Source organism: Coregonus lavaretus (genome assembly GCF_964263955.1).
Source record: "Coregonus lavaretus genome assembly, chromosome: 36".
Lineage (NCBI taxonomy): Eukaryota > Metazoa > Chordata > Actinopteri > Salmoniformes > Salmonidae > Coregonus > Coregonus lavaretus.
The window spans coordinates 21,987,262-22,008,667 of record NC_140023.1 but is presented as its reverse complement, the minus strand read 5'-3'; the positions used below and the strand labels follow the sequence as shown (position 1 = coordinate 22,008,667).

Genomic DNA, 21,406 nt, shown 5'->3' with positions numbered 1-21,406 from the left:
TTTGTTGCCTTGGCCGTGTGTTTTGGGTCATTGTCATGCTGGAAAACCCATCCACGACCCATTTTCAATGCCCTGGCTGAGGGAAGGAGGTTCTCACCCAAGATTTGACGGTACATGGCCCCGTCCATCGTCCCTTTGATGCGGTGAAGTTGTCCTGTCCCCTTAGCAGAAAAACACCCCCAAAGCATAATGTTTCCACCTCCATGTTTGACGGTGGGGATGGTGTTCTTGGGGTCATAGACAGCATTCCTCCTCCTCCAAACACGGCGAGTTGAGTTGATGCCAAAGAGCTCGATTTTGGTCTCATCTGACCACAACACTTTCACCCAGTTCTCTTCTGAATCATTCAGATGTTCATTGGCAAACTTCAGACGGGCATGTACATGTGCTTTCTTGAGCAGGGGGACCTTGCGGGCGCTGCAGGATTTCAGTCCTTCACGGCGTAGTGTGTTACCAATTGTTTTCTTGGTGACTATGGTCCCAGCTGCCTTGAGATCATTGACAAGATCCTCCCGTGTAGTTCTGGGCTGATTCCTCACCGTTCTCATGATCATTGCAACACCACGAGGTGAGATCTTGCATGGAGCCCCAGGCCGAGGGAGATTGACAGTGCTTTTGTGTTTCTTCCATTTGCGAATAATCGCACCAACTGTTGTCACCTTCTCACCAAGCTGCTTGGCGATGGTCTTGTAGCCCATTCCAGCCTTGTGTAGGTCTACAATCTTGACCCTGACATCCTTGGAGAGCTCTTTGGTCTTGGCCATGGTGGAGAGTTTGGAATCTGATTGATTGATTGCTTCTGTGGACAGGTGTCTTTTATACAGGTAACAAACTGAGATTAGAAGCACTCCCTTTAAGAGTGTGCTCCTAATCTCAGCTCGTTACCTATATAAAAGACAACCGGGAGCCAGAAATCTTTCTGATTGAGAGGGGGTCAAATACTTATTTCCCTCATTAAAATGCAAATAAATTTATAAAATTTATAAAAACCCTGTTGCAGTGAGATTTTTTGCTGAATTACTACATTCATGATAGGTAGTTTATCCTTGTTTTTCTTGTTTCATACCAGGCTGCCATGGTGTGGGCCTCTGTCAAACAACTTCCTCCCAACAACACCAGAAATGCGAGCTGAGCTTTAAAAAATCACATCAGGAGGTAAGACAACCAGATATTTGCCATGTTTACATTGCACAATTAATTATCTGATTATGTAATTTTTTATTAGCATAATGTCTTAATTACAAGCAGTATGTCACACTTCTTTTTTAAAGCTCCATTCCTATGGAATCCCTACAATCACTGCAGCAAGTGTAACTTCACCACATCAACCAGTAAACTGTGAGTGACAAACAAACAAGGGGAACATCTCAATAGTCCAAATGGCTTTCTCTCCCTGTGTCTTCTTAATCTGCACCAACAAAAAATATCTGGATGATGTAAAACCTATCATCTCTCCTTCTGTTTGAATCTTTCTCCCTCCTGTCTCCTGATTCTGCCTCTTCCTTCTCTTCATCCTGTTACTCGTTCTCTCCTCTTCCTCAAGACGAAATCCTGTGTCTAGTGACGTCCGATTGCCCAACAACCTGCCCACTCGACTCCATCCCCTCCTCCCTCTTATGTCTGACCACTGACTGCTTTCCCTCCAACTTTAAGAAAGCCAGTCGTACCCCTCCTCAAGAAATGAACACTTCGTAGACAGGTATCCTTTCTTTCTTTTCTATCTAAAACTTGATATAAAAACTGTCAGTCAGAACAGAACTGAACAAATCAGATTCAGTTGTTAACTCAACGTACAACTCATTGTGCTACTGTACTTATTGTGCCAACAATATCTTGAGTATTACTTAGGCCAGCTTCTAGACTGAGATTTTGTATCTCGGTCTAGCAGTATAACACTAACCCACCGTGCAACTTATTTACATGTTGCCGCAGACAGGAAGTAGAATGGAGTTTGTGCATGCAAACATTGACATCCATGTTTGGTTTTGATTTGGAGAGGTGGTGGTAGCATCTAACAATTGGTTTTAATTATTTCCTGGCCCCCACTCGGAGATGCAAACAACGCATTTATTTTCAGAACAGTCCACCAACCACGGATGTACCCTCCGACATGGTAAAAGCGTAGTAAAACAGGCACAGACACAGGTCGGTAAATAAGTTACACGGTGGGTTTGTACGAAAGCTTGCCTCTCTGTGCCTCTCTGTGTTCTCATTCTAGGTGTGATGCATAATTCCTTTAGTAACCGCGTACACACGGTTTTGTTTGGTTATTACTGAAGTGGGTTTATAACATGAGCGGCCCATCCGTGGTATTAATTTATTAGTGGACGACGGGTCGCGGTCATTTCAGTTAAAGGGAGCTCTTACACTCTGTGTATAATATTTGTGTATGCATAACATTTGGGGTATTATAGCACATTAGTGTGCCTTTTCAGTGTATTAAGTGGAATTTTGTTTGTAGAAAATGTTTGAAATTAATAAAAAATGTAAAGCTGAAATGTCTTATATCAATAAGTATGCAACCCCTTTGTTCTGGCAGGCTTAAATGATTTCAGGAGAACACATGTGCTTTACAAATCGCATAATAAGTTGCACGGACTCATTCTGTGTTCACTAATAGTGGTTAACATGATTTTTGAATGACTACCCCATCTCTGTACCCCACATATACAATTATCTGTAAGGTCCCTCAATCGAGTAGTGAATTTTAAGCACAGATTCAACCACAAAGACCAGGGAGGTTTTTCAATGCCTTGAAAAGAAGGGCACCGATTGGTAGATGAGTAAAAAAAAAAAAGCAGAAACTGAATATCCCTTTGAGCACAGTGATGTTATTAATTAGGCTTTGTATCAGTACACCCAGTCACTACAAAGATACAGGCGTACTTCCTAACTCAGTTGCCGGAGAGGAATGAAACTGCTCATCGATTTCACCATAAGGCCAATGGTGATTTTAAATATGAGAACTTTGAGGCTGGATCAACAACATTGTAGTTACTCCACAATACTAACCTAAATGACAGAGTGCAAAGAAGGAAGCCTGTACAGAATACAAATATTCCAAAACATGCATCCTGTTTGCAACAAGGCACTTAAGTAAAACTGCAAAAAAATGTGGCAAAGATATTAATTTTATGTGCTGAATACAAAGCGTTACGTTTGGGGCAAATCTAACAAAACACATCACTAACTACCACTCTTTATATTTTCAAGCATGGTGATGGCTGCAACATGTTACGGGTATGCTTGTCATCGGCAAGGACTAGGGAGTTTTTTTAGGATAGAAAGAAACGGAATACAGCTATAAGCACAGGCAAAATCCTAGAGTTGAAAGGGAAACCTGGTCAGTCTGCTTTCCAACAGACACTGGGAGACAAATTCACCTTTCAGCAGGACAATAACTTAAAACACAAGGCCAAATCTACCCTGGAGTGGCTTACCAAGATGATATTGAATGTTCCTTAGTGGCCTAGTTACAGTTTTGACTTACGTTTTTTTGGCAAGACTTGAAAATGGCTGTCTAGCAATGATCAACAATCAACTTGACAGAGCTTGAAGAATTGTTTTAATGAATAATGGTCAAATATTGTACAATTCAGGTGTGCAAAGCTCTTAGAGACTTACCCTACAAAATTCACAGCTGTAATCGCTGCCGAAGGTGCTTCAACAAAGTAATCACTCAGGGGTGTGTAAATTAGATATTTAATTTTCAATCAATTTGCAAAAATTTCTAAAAACATGTTTTCACTTGGTCATTATGGGGTATTGTGTGTAGATGGGTGGAAACAAAATCTATTAAATCCCTTTTTTATTTAGGCTGTAACACAACAAAATGTGGAATAAGTCAAGGGGTATGAATACTTTCTGAAGGCACTGTATGTAGTAACATGGTTATAGTGATGCCTATAAAGTTAATCTTTTAAGTGGTGTCATATAATGTCGTTGTATTCCATGTACAGTATGTTATCCTGATATTAATGGCACTTTGTGTTCTGCTCTCTCCTAGAGAAACCCCACATTCACCCTTCCATGTCCATAGTCATAGATCAGTGGCACAGTACATGCAGTAGCCTTCCTAGTGATCAAGCCATAGCTCTGTACATACTCTGCCTGTTATATACTGTTATTCCTCCAAGTAAACTACAAGTCAACCATTCACTGTGTCTTGCCATCATTGCATTTTGACTGACACCCGGAGACGAACACACCCAAACCGAACCAGCAACGTAAGAATAATACAGCCCTTCACTACAGGGTTAGTGTTATAATGTTAGATACAACATCTCAGTCTTAAAGCTGGGCTAGAATATTACTGTGCTTATATTTCAGATTTGACAATCAACACACATCAAGATGAAATGTCAAGTACAGACAAGACGACCGTGACCAACCTTAGCAAAGTCAGCAAGGAAGTAGTGAGTGAATAACCATTTCAAACTCAACACACATTTGCTCATCAAAAAGCAAAGAGGACCAAGGCACTCTTCATATTATTTAGTGTAAAATGACTTTATTCTTTTGGCATGTTCAATAGAACAAGTTTTTGTTATTTTGAACATGCCATCACAATAAATACATTGCAAACTAAATATATAAAGAGTGCATCGGTCCTCTTTGTTTTTTGATGACCGTTTATCTATTTTCCCAAAGAGCATCTTCTACCTACAAAGTTCTACTATTGTATCCCAGCAGTGCTTCCCTTCCCTCTTTTTCTACACATTTGCGCATGCTCTTATGTTGATTCAATTTAATTTAACATGCAATATCAAGAGTAATGCAGTCATCTCCTGATAAATGAGAGTGAACACGTGTTTATGTACGTAATGCATATACTTAAACGCAGACTCAGTGATATGGCGTGAACACAAGCAGTAGTGTGAGATATTGCAAAGTGAGGGCAAAGAAAATGGCTGCCCTTGTCAGCACCCATACAGATAATGGTAAGCATCTGTGCATGTGCACAGGACTTTTTCCTCCTTCTCCTGCAGCATGATAGTTGTGTGACAGCAGTCAGTAATTATGTGATTTTTCCTCCTCGCATATTCTCCTCCAATCCGTTTTTTAAAGGATGTGAAGAGAAAGGACGTGAGGAATCGAAGAAAGACAAATTGAGAAAGAGCCTATCCTTGAATCCCAAATCAACCCCTAGCCCTTACACCCTATGCACTTGTGTGGACCTGAGAGGGTTTGAAAGGTGTAAGCAATATGGTGACAATTCTACCTGGCCTATTAGAGGGCAAGATGGAGCTGCTGTAGCCCAGCATTTGTGAGTGTATCACAACCTCTAAGGACTGGGATGTTCTACATGTCGGAGAGGCATGTTTGTTCTACATAACATACTTATATCTGAACATTCCAAAATGTTGTTTCCTGCTCAACGCGCCCCTGATCTACCTGTAACCGGTGTGTTTTTCATTCTGCATCCTTCTACTCCTCTGTCTGTTCCCCTTTCCTTTTTACTCTGCTCCTGTTCGCCAGGATCTAGGAGTTCTGCCATTCTGCCTACCGTATCCCCAGACCTGGATCCACCTGACGTCTTCCATGACCAATCCCCCTCCCACTTTTCATTACATTATCTACAGCTACTGTTATTGTCATGTTGCTTAATCTAATCTGCTAAGAAACTGTACTTGCCATATCATCCTGGGCACAGTGAGATACACAGATGCGCTACATACACTAGCACTGCAAACACTCCAAGAGCGAAGAGAGCAGCTGTGCCTGGACTTTGCAGTCCCCCTCCCGTGGCTGGCTGCCTGTCGAGGTAAAGTGACGTGGAGAACCACCCGTAGCACCCACCTCCTCTCTATCCCACACACCACACCAAAAAAAATCACCCATACCCTACTTCTGCCAAAACTCTTTGAGGATCCCCCTCTCATATGATGTACTTTACTTGTCATTCATACTTCTGTTTTCTTAACTAAATTGCACGTTATTGTTTATGTGTTGATTTGAGCCTATAGCTATGTGGGTATATTAAATAAAATAAACTAGTTCATGACACACCTGTTCCACAAAAAGAGCAACATTTTCATTTTTTATCTTAAATATTGCCAGGTAGGTTTTTTTTCCCACATGGTGTTCATTTAATTAATTAATTGTTGTAAATCCCTATTTTGTTGTTGAAATGTTAACAAGGTACCCAAAAGTAATTCAAAGTAATGTTTTCATCTTATTATCTAAACAAAACTTGTTTCAAAAACCCTAGAGTCGATGACCGCGCCTCACAGAACTCTAATTAGCATAATAAAAAAGTCCCCATCAAAATCAGTCTCAATCCACCACATCCGCCAGTGGCGGCCTTTCGCATCTGCGGTGGAAGGTGGCCGAGCTATAGCGGTGTTTATCAGACCATGAGCCATCCCAAAAATGGCCTACAAACTAATATGAAAAGCTGAGACTCTCACAAACACGATGGTGTTCTCCGTTTTGCTTTACGACCCCCACAAGCGTCACAGGACTCGTCTGAAGTCGGTACCACCAATCTGCCAACTTCTGTCTGTAGCGTCCGAACAGTTTGGGCTACACCTTTCCCTCTATAGAAAGGTGACACTCTCACGAGGGCTGAGGAGTATTAAATAAAGTGTCTGTAATAAAGCACTTGTGTGGGGAAAAACTCATTCTGATTGGCTACGACCCTGCCCAGTTATGTGAAATCAATAGATTAAGGCCTAATGAATTTATTTAAATTGACTGATTTCCAACATTGCATGTTGCATTTATATTTTTGTTCAGTTTAGTTTAGTGCCCCCCAAAATGTGTTAAATATGGGTACAAAAATTAATAAAATAAAATCTCTCAGATATAGGACTTTAAAACAAATCTCCTTTTTATTTATTTTTTGACCATCTGTTTTCAATGTATGAATCTGTTATTCAATTAGCTTTTATGGGCTAATAGCAGTAAGACCAAACTCAATGTTTCATCAAATAATTGTGTAATATATTTTTTTATACTTAAAGGGGTCCCACAATTCAAAATCAAATAGCTAAATGATCCTTGGTATGACCATCTTAAAACAATTCTACATGTTAGCTTAGTAAACCCCCCGCCCTCTCCCCCGTCCTTTTGGCAACGGATGCTAATAGCTTATCGAGTCCCATTGTGACACGGGGGGACACTTTTTGTCAAGTGGACACTATTTGGCATGACAGGCCCATTAGAACAGAACACCACCTAACAATGGACAATGGGCTGACTCTTTATCAGGCCGCCCACTCTGCTGTGTATGCTGCAGAGAACACAGGCATGTGTTAATCACTCTCCAGTCTCTTCACACATACAAGTGATACATTCACCAGAGCAGTTTGATGGACACAATTCACAACTTAACACTACAGCTGTTAGTTGCCATTAGCTACAAGTGTTCCACAGCCATTAGCCAGTTCGTAATGAGTGGCCAGGTGTGAACATCAGACCTCATTGGAGAGGCAATGCTAAGTCATTCCATTTTGTCAGACCGCTACAGAACAATCTATCAATACAAATTAAATGCAAGGAGGAAGAGTAACACTGAATACTGTTAGCCTAGCGAGATATTTAAATGGTCACGCAACATATCTTTTCACTCATCCTCATACTTGGAGACAATCAACTCAGCCACAAAGCTATAGAGAATAGAACATAATAGTAAACTTCAACATCATACAAGTGGCAATGTTGGTCAAATCGGTCGCAGTGGGAGCTACGGTATTCTGGGTCGGTATCTTTCCAAGAACTGGGAAAAGAGCTGGCATTCCTTGCGCTATGTAAACCGTGACAACAAGCATTCCGGCCCTGTTGACACAGGGAAACATATTTCTGTCAGCACCATCAATATTTATGTTAGAGCCCCCTGCTCAGAGTGTAGCAGCAGTTAAACTAATCAACGGCAATGTGCTCCTCCATATGAGCTTGCTTACCGCCGAGCCAAGCAGATCTGGGTTCAAATACTATTTGAAATCGTTCCAATACTTTGAGTGTTTGCTTTAGCCTGCTTAGAGGACCAGATGGGCGGGTTTTACAGGTTTGGGAAGATTTGATTGGTCCAATAAGCCAGGCAAGCTCAATTGAGCACAGATAAAGTATTTGAAATGATTTTAAATAGTATTTGAACACAGGTCTGCCGCCAAGCTAACAGTAACAGCAGCATGGAGAGAAAACAAAGAGCCCCGAAATGTGAGAAAAGCAGCATTGTTGCCCGCATTATCACTGTAATTAAGATTTAGCAACTGTTCCTGTTAGCATGTGATCGCCGAGCACTACGGCAACATTCTCGGAGCGCTCCGCAAACATCCTGAGAGGGGCACTGATTTAGCTTCCAGAGGCGTTGGCATGCCGCCAACCCTATTCTGTCCCTGTCCTTTCAGATCCCTATCAAGGGCGGACGATAACACTAAGGTCAATCACGGCTACAATAAGGGAGAGAAGGGGAAGAGTGTGTGTGTTTCTGCACAGATGCGTGCGATTGTCTGTCAGTGCATGTGAGCATGGTTAGCGAGATGCAGTGATGTGAGTGTTTGTGTGTACTGCAAAACTGTACCGCATGAGCACATACATGCATGTGTGTGAGAGTACTGCACTGCACAACTGTAACGCATGGGTGTGTCTGTGCGACAGCGAGAGCGATTAGCTCTCCCCTCACGTCCCCGGTTCCCCCTACCCGGTGAGAAGGCAGCAGTCGTGGACCAGGGTATCCTCTACGTAGACGCCCCTGTCCTCATTGCTGTGGACGACGTGGCCATTGTGGCGCCAGAGGAGCGTGACTGAGGGGTCCAGGTAGGACACAGTGCACTGCAGCGGCAGCCGGTCCCCACGGAACACCACCTGTCTCTGGGAAGGGATCAGCTGGAACAGGGGCAACTCCAGAGGCCCATCTGGAGAGGAGGAGAGGAAGACACCAGGGAGAGGGTCAGGGAGAGGGTCAGGGAGAGGAGAAGGGGAGAACTCATTCATCCAGAGCGAAGGAGAGACTGTTGCGGTATTGGAATGGCAGGGGAGGGGGGGAATCAAAATGAATGATTCCCCATGACTGAAATCTTGTCAGTAATACAGTATTGCAAATGTATATAAACATATACAATATGCACAAATACACATACACACATTATCAATCAGGAGAAAGCATTGTGCTTGTAGGAATTAACAAAAGCTGTTGGGAATATAGAGGATTTACAACCATTCAAATCATTCACTATCAGAATAATGATGATTTTTGTGGTTGTTGGCTATATAAAAACCAGTTTTAGAAAACGATAAGAAAATGCTAGCACTGTACCTGGTGCTGTATGCATCGGACGCACTTCTACATACTGATCTGAGATCATTGCAGTGTACTGGCTCGCTGTGGTACTTGGGTATTCCTCCGAACACAGGGAACATGTTTGATTGGACACATAAAGACATTTCCTTGGACATGCTCCAAGGAGTCAGCTAAGCGCCACTCTACCGTCAGTTCCATTCAGATCAATGGGGAGTGCTAGCAATACAGTGTGACAGGCCATTCAGTACATGGGTCGTAAAGCGCTCCAATTTATGGCTGCTGATACATTCAGTTAAAACGCCTACGTCTCTGGCTACATTACATCTACATTGTAAATGCTATGACCACAAGTCAGAGACCACTATGATGACCCACCAAATGTGTTTTATGGATCCGTTTAGTCTTCTAATGCCTCTTAAGGGAAAAATGAATCAGATTACGTTACTGAGTTTGCGTAATCCAAAAGTTGTGTTACTGATTACAATTTTGGACAGGTAAATAGTAACTGTAACAGATTACATTTAGAAAGTAAACTACTCAACCCTTACTGAGAGATAGTGACAAAGCAAAGGCACGGCTCCATTTCATCTCTCTGGAGATGGTTAAACTAAGCCAATAACAGAGCCAATAAATGTATAATTTAATGTATGATCTGAGAAACGATCAAGGTCGATTTAGCGAGACCTTGCTTTTATGTATGCATACTCTAATGCATACATACATGGTAATAATGCATACAAATAACAGATAGAAGACATATGTGCTGCTGTACGCAATTAACATGCTTATCTACTGGGCCAGTTTACATTTACATTTTAGTCATTTAGCAGACGCTCTTATCCAGAGCGACTTACAGGAGCAATTAGGGTTAAGTGCCTTGCTCAAGGGCACATTTACGTCATTTAGCAGACGCTCTTATCCAGAGCGACTCACCAATTGGTGCGTTCACCCTATAGCCAGTGGGATAACCACTTTACAATTTTTTGGGGGGGGGGTAGAAGGATTACTTTATCCTATCCCAGGTATTCCTTAAAGAGGTGGGGTTTCAAATGCCTCCGGAAGGTGGTGAGTGACTCCGCTGTCCTGGCGTCGTGAGGGAGCTTGTTCCACCATTGGGGTGCCAGAGCAGCGAACAGTGACACCACCCTGTAGCTGACTGCAGCTGGCTAAATGGTACCACAGCAAAACAGCATGGGGCGATGAACTGTTGACCTGCTGTTATGCTCATACTGTTGAATCAACACTCAGTGCCAAAGGATCAGAGTGGCAGATGGCCTGTGCCTATCAGGCGCTGCCAAGGTGAGATTGTGTGAGTGTGTGTGTGTGTGTTTTCCTGGTGTGTACAGTATGTGTGTGTTGATGAAGTAGGGGTGTTGAGCCACTGTGTGTGTGTAATGGCACGAGGAAAAGCCAGGACAATGCCCTATTTGTGTGTGTGTGTATGCTAGTATGCGTGCGTGTGTGCGTGCATGTGTGTGTAAGTGTGTGTGATGGTGCGAGGATCCCTAGATACCTAAGCTAAGGGCTAAACTCTGCGAGGGTCTCTGGGCTGCAGTTAACACAACCCCCTAGAGTCAATGTTCTCGCCTGCGTGGAAATCTAATTAGCATAATAATAAAAATCCCCTTCAAAATCTGTCTGTTGAAGCTAGAGATGTTTTTTTTTGCAAGGGCTGTCTCTCAATTCACTGTGGTGGAAGGTGGCAGAGCTACAGCGGTGTTTGTCAGACCAGGAGACATCCCGAAAATCAGTTCTCACAAAAACTTCTGTACCGTCCGAACGGTTTGGCTCTATGACCCCCACAAGTGTCACGGGACTCATCTGAAGTCGATACAGACAATGTGCCAACTAGGGATGTCACAAATGTATAATTGTTCTTAACGTTTAAACTGCAATTTATTTTATTGTTTAAACATTTAAACAATAAGAAAAAAATCATATAATGAGAAGTCTCAATTCTGATATGATCCTGCGTATGACAGCTAGGGGGCAATGCAGTTCGATCTACGGCAGTCCTGGCTACTTACCAGACTGCGCTCACCTTACTGCTGTCCCCCACCCACTCAGCAACAGTGGTAGTTAATTACGTTTTATGTTCTCTGCTGTGTCTCTCTCCTCCATGTTCTCAATTGTCAGTACATAGGACTGCATGTCCCACTTCTCATCAATGTGATTGCTCGTTGCAGTGATGTATGACAGCATGTTCATAGACGTCCAACAATCCGTTGTTAATGCCACGTATGGTGTTTGAGAGCTCGCGTTTTGTACTTGCAGAGCAATCATTGTACAATTTCTCCATCCAGGCTGTCACGGTTTGTCGACATGGCATCTTGTAGTCTGGTTCTAGATATGCCATCAGGGCAGTGAAGCCGACATCCTCTACCATTGACAATGGCTGCATATCAACTGTAATCAGCGCTGTGATTTTCTCACTCTGTCCATTATCGCACTGCTGCCAGCAACGGGTTGGGGATGCCTCCATTTCAGATGGTTAAGCATTGCACCTGTACTGCCACTGTAGCTCAATTCCACCTTGCAAATATTGCATTTATTTCATCACTTTCTCAAGTATTGCCATACAGGACTTCGCTGCTGTCGCTTCCCTGTCTCACACTGCCATTTTTCCAACAGTTAACGACGATGACGTGTGGAGCGCTGTACTGTATATCCGTGGCAAATAATTTGAAAGATGCATATTTCCTACAACTAACTTTACAGCATTGTTGCATGAGGTATTTTTTCTATTTGTATGTTTCCCTTTATGATGATGGCGTACACATCACTGACAAACTGAAATGGTCCACACAGACAGTGTGGTGAAGAAGGCGCAACAGCGTCTCTTCAACCTCAGAAGGCTGAAGAAATTTGGCCTGTCACCTAAAACCCTCACAAACTTTTACAGATGCACAATTGAGAGCATCCTGTCGGGCTGTATCACCGCCTAGTATGGCAACTGCACCGCCCACAACCCAGGGCTCTCCAGAGGGTGGTGCGGTCTGCACAACACATCCCGGGGGCAAACTACCTGCCCTCCAGGACATCTACAGCACCCGATGTCACAGGAAGGCCAAAAAGGCGAGTACAGGTGCATCAAAGCTGGGACAGAGAGACTGAAAAACAGCTTCTATCTCATCCATATATTTATCTATTCTTATTCCATTCCTTTACTTAGATTTGTGTGTATTAGATATTTGTTGTGGAACTGTTAGATATTACTTGCTAGATATTGCTGCACTGCCGGAACTAGAAGCACAAGCATTTCACAACCCTCACAATAACATCTGACCAATCAATTTGATTTTGATTTTGATGATTGGGACCTGTTAGTGGTAGATTTGTGATAACTGCACTGTGATTTTAATTTTGTATTTTAAAAAAAGTGTCCCAAAAAAATTGCCCAAATATTTATTCTAAACGTTAACAATCCCAATGTCATTTAAACATTTAAACGTTTACACCACTAGTGCCAACTTCTGTCTGAACGATTTAGGCTACACACTAATACAGTGCATTCGGAAAGTATTCAGACCCCTTGACTTTTTCCACATTTTGTTACGTTACAAACATAATCTAAAATTGATTACATTGTTATTCTTCCTCATCAATCTACACACAAGAGCCCATAATGACAAAGCAAAAACAGGTTTTTAGACTGAATCATAACATTTTCGTAAGTATTCAGACCCTTTCCTCAGGACTTTGTTGAAGCACCTTTGGCAGCGATTACAGCCTCAAGTCTTCTTGGGTATGACACTACAAGCTTGGCAGACCTGTATTTTGGGAGTTTCTCCCATTATTCTCTGCAGATCCTCTCAAGTTCTGTCAAGTTGGATGGGGAGCGTCGCTGTACAGCTACTTTCAGGTCACTCCAGAGATGTTCGATCGGGTTCAAGTCCGGATTCTGGCTGTGCCACTCAAGGACATTCAGGGACTTGTCCCGAAGCCACTCCTGTGTTGTCTTGGCTGTGTGCTTAGGGTCGTTGTCCTGTTGGATGGTGAACCTTCGCCACAGTCTGAGGTCCTGAGAGCTCTGGAGCAGGTTTTCATCAAGGATCTCTCTGTACTTTGCTCCGTTCATCTTTCCCTCGATCCTGACTAGTCTCCCAGTCCCTGCCGCTGAAAAACATCCCCACAGCATGATGCTGCCACCACCATGCTTCACTGTAGGGATGGTGCCAGGTTTCCTACAGATGTGAGGTTTGGCATTCAGGCCAAAGAGTTCCATCTTGGTTTCATCAGACCAGATAATCTTGTTTCTCATGGTCTGAGTCTTTAGGTGCCTTTTGGCAAACTCCAAGCGGGCTGTCATGTGCCTTTTACTGAGGAGTGGCTTCCGTCTGGCCACTCTACCATAAAGGCCTGATTGGTGGAGTGCTGCAGAGATGGTTGTTGTCCTGGAAGGTTCTCCCATTTCCACAGAGGAACTCTGGAGCTCTGTCAAAGTGACCATCGGGTTCTTGGTCACCTCCCTGACCAAGTCCCTTCTCCCCCGATTGCTTTGATTGGCCGGGCAGCCAGCTCTAGGAAGAGTCTTGGTGGTTCCAAACTTCTTCCATTTAAGAATGATGGATGCCACTGTGTTCTTGGGGACCTTCAATGCTGCAGAATTTTTTTTATATCCTTCCCCAGACCTGTGCCTCGACACAATCCTGTCTCTGAGCTCTATGGACAGTTCCTTCGACCTCATGGCTTGGTTTTTGCTCTGACATGCACTGTCAACTGTGGGACCTTTAATAGACAGGTGTGTTCCTTTTCAAATCATGTCCAATCAATTGAATTTACCACAGGTGGACTCCAATCAAGTTGTAGAAACATCTCAAGGATGATCAATGAAAACAGGATGCACCGGAGGTCAATTTCGAGTCTCATAGTAAAGGGTCTGAATACTTATGTAAATAAGCTATTTCTGTTTTTTTATCTTTAATAAATGTGCAGAAATATCAAAAAAACTGTTTTTGCTTTGTCATTATGGGGTATTGTGTGTAGATTGATGAGGGAAAAAATCAATTGAATCAATTTTAGAATAAGTTTGTAATGTAACAAAATGTGTAAAAATTCAAGGGGTCTGAATACTTTCTGAATGCACTGTATATGACCTCTCTATGGAAAGTTGAGACACTCACGAACACGATGGTGTTCTCCATTTTTCTCTACGACCCCCACAAGTGTCACAGACTCATCTGAAGGTAACCCAGTACCAGGACAAAAATGTTATGGAAGTGAATAGGGCCTTTCGACATCAGAGGTATACGGGTCATTCCATGGTAAAATTATTATATATTTTTCTGAGTCCTTATATCTCTCAGATATAGGACACAGACACTTCAAAACATATTTTCGGACTATTTGTTTTTCCAAGTATGAATCTGTTATTAAATGCGTTTATATGGGCTAATAGCAGGCCAAATTCAATGTTTTATCAAATATTTAAATAAATATATACAAGAAATTATAGGTACTGACAGGGGTCCTAAAATTCCAAATCAAATAGCTAAATGATCCTTGGTAAGACCATCTTAAAACAATTCCATATGTTAGCTTAGTAGAAACCCAGCCCCAGGCCCCTAGACTCTAGGGTTTTGACCAGATTGACCTGTGTTCCCTGGCAGGAGGGGCGTGCCGAGCAGCTGCTATGGCTGGTCCTAGTCCTGCAGTGAGTGGACACATGGCCAAACATCTGGCAGCAGTCCACAGAGGAAACCATTCAAACAGCTCCACCAAAGCCTGGTCCCTGATCTGTTAATGCTGTCTCGCCAAACACAACTATGACCATAGGAGTTGGCAAGACAGCACAAACAGATCTGCGACCAGGCTAGTCCCACCCATCCACCCACAACTGCTAAGTCAGTCTGTGAGTGAGCCACATCATTCAGGATGGGAAGCCTTTAAATGAGAATCTCCTAATTAATCAAAACAAGTCCAACCCTTCCATTTCCTCAATTCGATTAGGCCCTTTCACACACACTTTCCACATTTCTTATTGTATCCAGATGTTGCTTGGATAATATTCTGTCTTTTTCAGAATATGGAGTTGATTAAACTTCAAACCAAGTTCTACTGGCCTGACCACAGGTTCTGAAGGGCATATTGGTCTATATGCATAAGGCCTGTAGTGACCATAAGAGGACCATGTCACTGCCTTGGCTTAATATAACAAATAATAACACCAGACACTACACCAGAATCAACCAATCTCTGCTATGTATTCCATTAATGAATTCCACAAAGAGGCCCTGCCTGGTTTTCACTGATGAGCCTTGAGGAAACAGAAGTAGAGGGCCATGTTCCTTATTTCTCAGTGTAAGATGAGCTGAACAGACGTTGCCCTGACCCCCATCTGAGGAAGCACCTGATCCTGTCTGGAAACCTCTCCTCCCTCCATTCGTTCCCCCTCGCTTGAGAATGACATTCAACCCGAACGCCATGTCAGACAGACGAAAGGAGGAGAAGCACTTTAAAATGTGTTCACCCTGACATCTGCTACTCATTACATCACTTTGGAGAAGTAGGATAGAAGAAAAAAAAAAAAAAAGGACAGCATGGATGGAATTACAGTGCAACCTAATAGTTCAACCTAATGAATAGAGACAAATCTCGTTTGGTATGAGTTGGAGGGGTAGCTTTGTCAATTGGCATCTTATCGACTGTCATTCTCAGTAATACCTTGACCTATAGCATCAGGTGCTGAACAAACACAACTGATAGGTGATGAAATGCTGATGGCCACAGTATAGCCTTGCTGCATTCCATGACATAAAGTGAACCCATATGGAGATAATAGGCTGAAAATAACATTACAAGAAGAGGTTGTTAGAGCACTCTACTGTGTCCAATTGAAGATGGCTCTTGCCAAGCAAATAAATAAGGTATTGTAGGAGGCTTTTGTAGATGGAGTAAAATCCCACGGAGGCATGCACGGTAATCCCATAATGGATGTGTTAGGCTGAAAGGACAATTCACTATTCCAACAATCCTAATTCCACTCTTGGCTTTATGCAATAAGACTGTGTGGAATTACCCAGTAATTGCTTGGATTGTTCCACATAATAATAAAAAAACACACTCAGTATTACATATAATAACTTCAGAATGTATCTGGTAGGGTACGTGAATAAGAAGTGTGTGAATACAACGATCTGCACAAACAAACACATGATTAAGAGATAATGCCCTCGAAGCCGGTGTTTGTTGGATATATTGGCACGGGTGTTGTTAGGCCCGAGATGAAGTCGAGGGCTGACAAACCGTGCCAATATATCCAACAAACACCGGCTTCGAGGGCATTATCACTTTTATACAACGGGTTACCAACATATTCAAATAATGATTGACATATTTAAATGTGACGTTATTTAGATTAATTTATTCGTACTATTTCATCCTTCCACAAGATATAGTCCCGACACAAATCTAGGGTTGCTAGAGACGCGACCCAGTCGTTCGTTATTTTTGTTCTGTATCTATGGACGCGACCCAGTCGTATAGTCTTTTTGTTCTGTATCTTTAGACGCGACCCAGTCTTTCGTTCTAAATGTTCCATTGCCATACTGGCTGGCAACGTTCTTATCCCTTGCTTGCTAGCTAGCCAACTACGGCTAATTTACAGTTACACCAAAAGATTCAGTCAGAATAACAGCCAGCAAAGTATCTGCATTTGCATTTGTTTAAGCTGTTTTCTAGTGACATGTATTTGGATACATCCATAACAATGAGCTAATGAGGCGTGATTTCGCCTGGCATAGAGAATGTGTTCACTCGTCAGGACACTGTTGTTCATAGGAGCTAGCCAACAACACAGCTACAGTAACACAATCACTTCAAACTGAAGCTGGAAAGACTGCACATGAGCTGCGTTTCGTTTTACCTTTTTTCACTGATTTTTTTGTGTGTATATATCCATAAAAATGATGCCAGCTGATTCATGATTTCGACTGGCTGAGAAACGCTGCCTGCCTTTCTGTCTCGTCCCGACTCCCGACACGTTCAATACTATGGGACAGCAGGAGATCGAATTTGAATATTGAAACAATGTTGCAAATGTCGTAGAGACAGACAGCAAGGTTTATACAAATCTCCACTGTTGAAAACCAAATGTTAGTCTAAAAGAACTGTCTAGATCAGGGCTGCCCAACCCTCTTCCTGGAGATCTACTGTCCTGTAGGTTTTCAGTCCAACCCTAATTTAGCGTGTCTGATTCAGCTAGTTAAGGTCTTGTTGAGCAGCTAATAAGTAGAATCAGGTGTGTTAAATTAGGGTTGGACTGAAAACCCACAGGACGGTAGATCTCCAGGAAGAGGGTTGGGCAGCCCTGGTCTAGATGCTTTTTATAGTGGAGATCAAGTTTATAAGCGCCTGACTGGGTTGATGAGACAGTGGATTGCGCAGTCAGATGGAACAGTGTAAATAGGCATTTTAACGTCATAGATTGTCCCGACAGTGACAAATCTGTCGGGACCTATGTACATATGTTTTGGGAATGCCTAGTGGTCTCTGACCTCTTGAAATACGTTAAATACCTTCATCGCAACTTGATAGATGGAAATGTACCTATGTCTCTTGGTCTGTTTCTACTAGGAAATACTTGTGATATTCTATTGGATTCAATGAAATTGTTAATGTATACCCTAACTGCTGCCAAAAAGGCAATTCTAAAAAAGTGGTTGGATCCAAATACTTATTTCAAATCTTCCTGAAATTTTTTCTTTTTGGACATTCTTATTCTAAAGAAATCCACAGCTAAGATGCATGGTGTGACTACAACAACTCTAGTGGGCTGGTCAAATGCCATCTCCACCATCAAAGACCTTTGTTAGGTACCCCTCATGTAATATGATCTCTCAATTGTTGTATCTTGAACCCTAACCCTAACCCTAACCCCCCACCACACGCACACACACACAACCCCCACCCAATTTCCATTTTCGAGCAGTGGCTCATGTTATTTTCTCATCCCGGTGCAATATCCTCTAAGCGTGTGCAGGATATGGGGAGTGTAGGAGCAGAGCAGGGGGAGAGCTGCTATCAGAATTAAGATGTGATTCCCCCCATGGCTCAGAGCACACAGAACAGCACACAGCACAGCACAGAGCAGAGCTGGAAACACCAGAGCACTCTAGCTAGCTACCTCACCCGTCCCCAGAGCTCTCCTCCATCTCTTCCTCACAGGCCATTCACTCACCTCACATACACAGAGGGGTGATCCGACAGACAGCAGGGAAGATTCGGATAACATACCACATCTGAGCTGTGTCTCCCTCAGGTTGCGGACCTCCAGGCCGTGGAGGTGTGTGGGATGAACACACAGGGTGTCGTTGCCCAGACGCACGCCGTTTGCCCTGGCCCACGGCAGCAGCCACTCCAGCTGACAGTCACAGAACAGAGACTCTGTAGAGAAGTGCCTGAGGGGATACGGCAACGGCGTTACAACCATCATCGCACTGTGTGTAGGTGTCATTTTGGTACAGTGTGTGAGTGACAATTTATTTGTAGGGTGCGTGTGTGTGTGTGTTGTTTCATTTTGTTTTCTTACAGGACTTTGAGAGACAGGAGGTGTGTGAATAATCCCACCGGCAAGGAGGAAAAAATATTTCCAGATAGATTCCTGTGGGGAAAAAAGGTCAAATACACATCAAACCAGTTTACTTTGAACAAGTACAAAAGCCACAGTATCTGCTGTTGCATTACTTTGAAACAGCCTTATCTAAGAGAAACAACATATCTCCTAGATCTCAAAACATCTCAAATTATGCGTACAGTGCTGTATGTTTTCAAATCAGTGATTACTCACAATTTAGAGAGATTGCCAAGGTCTACAAACATTTCAGGAGCGAGGCAGCCAATCCGATTGTTGGACAGATCCCTATAAGGACAAAAAGCTAACTTTAAATTATGGCTTAGAGATAAGCCAAGCCCATCTGACTTAAAGCATTAAGAGCACTGATCATCGCCGGAGAGCTGGCATGAGATAATACAGAATGCGCTTGGCTGTGACAACAAGTGTGTGTTTGTGTTTTGTGCCGTCTCCTCTCATAATAACGTAATAACGAGAGCTTATTAAGCAGCTCAAGGAACTATGATGTTAAACCACCAGTCCAATGTTTATTTATTCCAACTCGCGGGATATCAACCCTAACCTTCTGTTAACCCTTCACCCCTCACATTACCATTCACACACACACACACACACACACACACACACACACACACACAAACACACACACACACACACACACACACACACACACACACACACACACACACACACACACACACACACACACACACACTTATAGAGGGCTGTCTTGGCTCTGTGCCCTTCCCCTCTGTAATGAAAGAGCTGCTTTGCTGGAGCAGCTGTGGGAAAATAAGCAAGGCACTCGAGTAATCACCAGTTGGGGAGCACTTAAATTAGCACTCTGCTGCTCCCAGAACCTGGCGCACGCGCCTGCTGCAACACCCCAGCAGCCTAAAACCCCCTAACAATCATGATGGAATTAAGTCATTTACGCTGCAGGGTTTATCTATGACCAACTTTGTGCGAGTGTGTGTGCATGCTTAGGTGTGTGTGTAAGAGAGAGAGAGAGAGAGAAGAGAGAGAGAGGAGTGTGTGTGTGTGTGTTTTATCTACCACTTCAGGAAATAATGAATTTACTGCTTCTTTTTTAATTATGATGTCATAATTGTCACAGTGTAATAACCCACCCCTCTCCCGGCCCTCCCCTCACCAATGCCCCCATAAGACCCTGGCCTTGTCCCTCTGTGTAGCCCACCCACTATGACAACCCCCTTCATACTTACAGTCTCCTAAGAGCCATCAGTCCACGGAAGGCCCCGTGCTCCACCGTGCTAATCAAATTATTCCTCAGGTCCCTAGAGAGAGAGAGGGAGGGATAGAGGGAGAGAGAGAGAAAGATAGCGAGGGCGGGGGGCGAGAGAGAGAGAAGGGAGGTCACTTATCATGCCACTGTGGGTTTGAGAGTCACATTGCTGGAGACAGGGAGGGGGATTGCCCCTTAAAACCCTCTCATCTGGCAGTATAGTAAGTGGTTGGCAGTTAGCGATGAGATGCATTGAGCTGGGCTCTCGTCAGGGCCGAGCATGCAAGCTCATTGTGACATTAAGATGTAAACTCTAGCCTCCTTCCAACGAATATGTGATTTGTGATTCATTCAACACGTGACAGTGTAGTTCCCAAAGATCACAAGGTCAAGAAGACTCAGTGTCATGCAAAGATGGCAACTTTTACTAATGCTGTACTACCATGATGAAACCCAGTTGTCAATACGCAGTTAACTCTGAATGGGTAACTCTATTCAGAAAGGAAATAATACTCTTTATCGCTTTTGATGTGGTCGGATATTACATACATTTTACAATGGCCATCATATGCATCATCAGTGACAGTGAATGATAGTGTACGGAGGTTATTTCAAAGAAGTGCCATGTCGGTCTGACACAAACATTATAAACATTACAGTGGTTTTAGCCAGGATCACTCTGTTCCCAATCCCCACTCCCAGTCCCTCGATTTCCCAACCCAACATTGCTAAAAATGGACCGGCATCATTTCATAACTCTACTTTTTGGTTTTCGCTCGGGCCAAAGAAAACTTCCTGAAATTGTGTCCCCCGGTTTCCTTTGACTGGGCCTGCCGGGAGTGATGAGAATCAGAAGGAGTCTGGCTCTCTCTCCATCCAGATGTGTGTACAGTACAGTACAATACACCAGTGCAGTATGGGTAGTCTAGCATGTAGTCTCAGCCCAACCCCAACTGCTGGTCACATCAGCAGTCATAAAAACATGCAAGGCCAGCCAAAGGCAATAAAACAAAACCGCTACCACTAATAAGTTACTGTGCCCCTTTCCCAATGTAACCATAAAAATTGAACTATGAACTTTGAACTTATTTGTAAAACAAGGCACTGCTTTGAAACCAAACGATCATTTTCATCTGTCCAAAGCCAGAGCAGAATAATTCAATGTTTTACTGTATATCCAACACATGAGCTGAGTGCCTCTGTCGAAAGAATCTGACAAAGACTGACACAGAATCAACCAAAAATCGAGCTATTAAAGGGCATGTTTTCGTCACCATTAGAGAGGCCTGTAGACCACCAGCAGTGAATGATTCCTCTGATGGAACTGATGCTAATTCAGTCAATG

The 21,406-nt window shown here is 43.1% G+C and overlaps 1 protein-coding gene across 1 annotated transcript in view; it reads right to left on the bottom strand.

Moving 5' to 3' along the window:
• LOC311110991 (adhesion G protein-coupled receptor A3-like) overlaps positions 1 to 21,406 on the bottom strand; it is a gene marked incomplete at both ends in the record, with an annotated part of 251,186 nt that overhangs the window by 167,117 nt on the left and 62,663 nt on the right. The window contains 5 exon segments of the mRNA XM_084153664.1: positions 8,645 to 8,858; positions 18,479 to 18,642; positions 18,774 to 18,845; positions 19,032 to 19,103; positions 20,042 to 20,113. Coding sequence (XP_084009790.1) covers positions 8,645 to 8,858; positions 18,479 to 18,642; positions 18,774 to 18,845; positions 19,032 to 19,103; positions 20,042 to 20,113 — 594 coding nt within the window.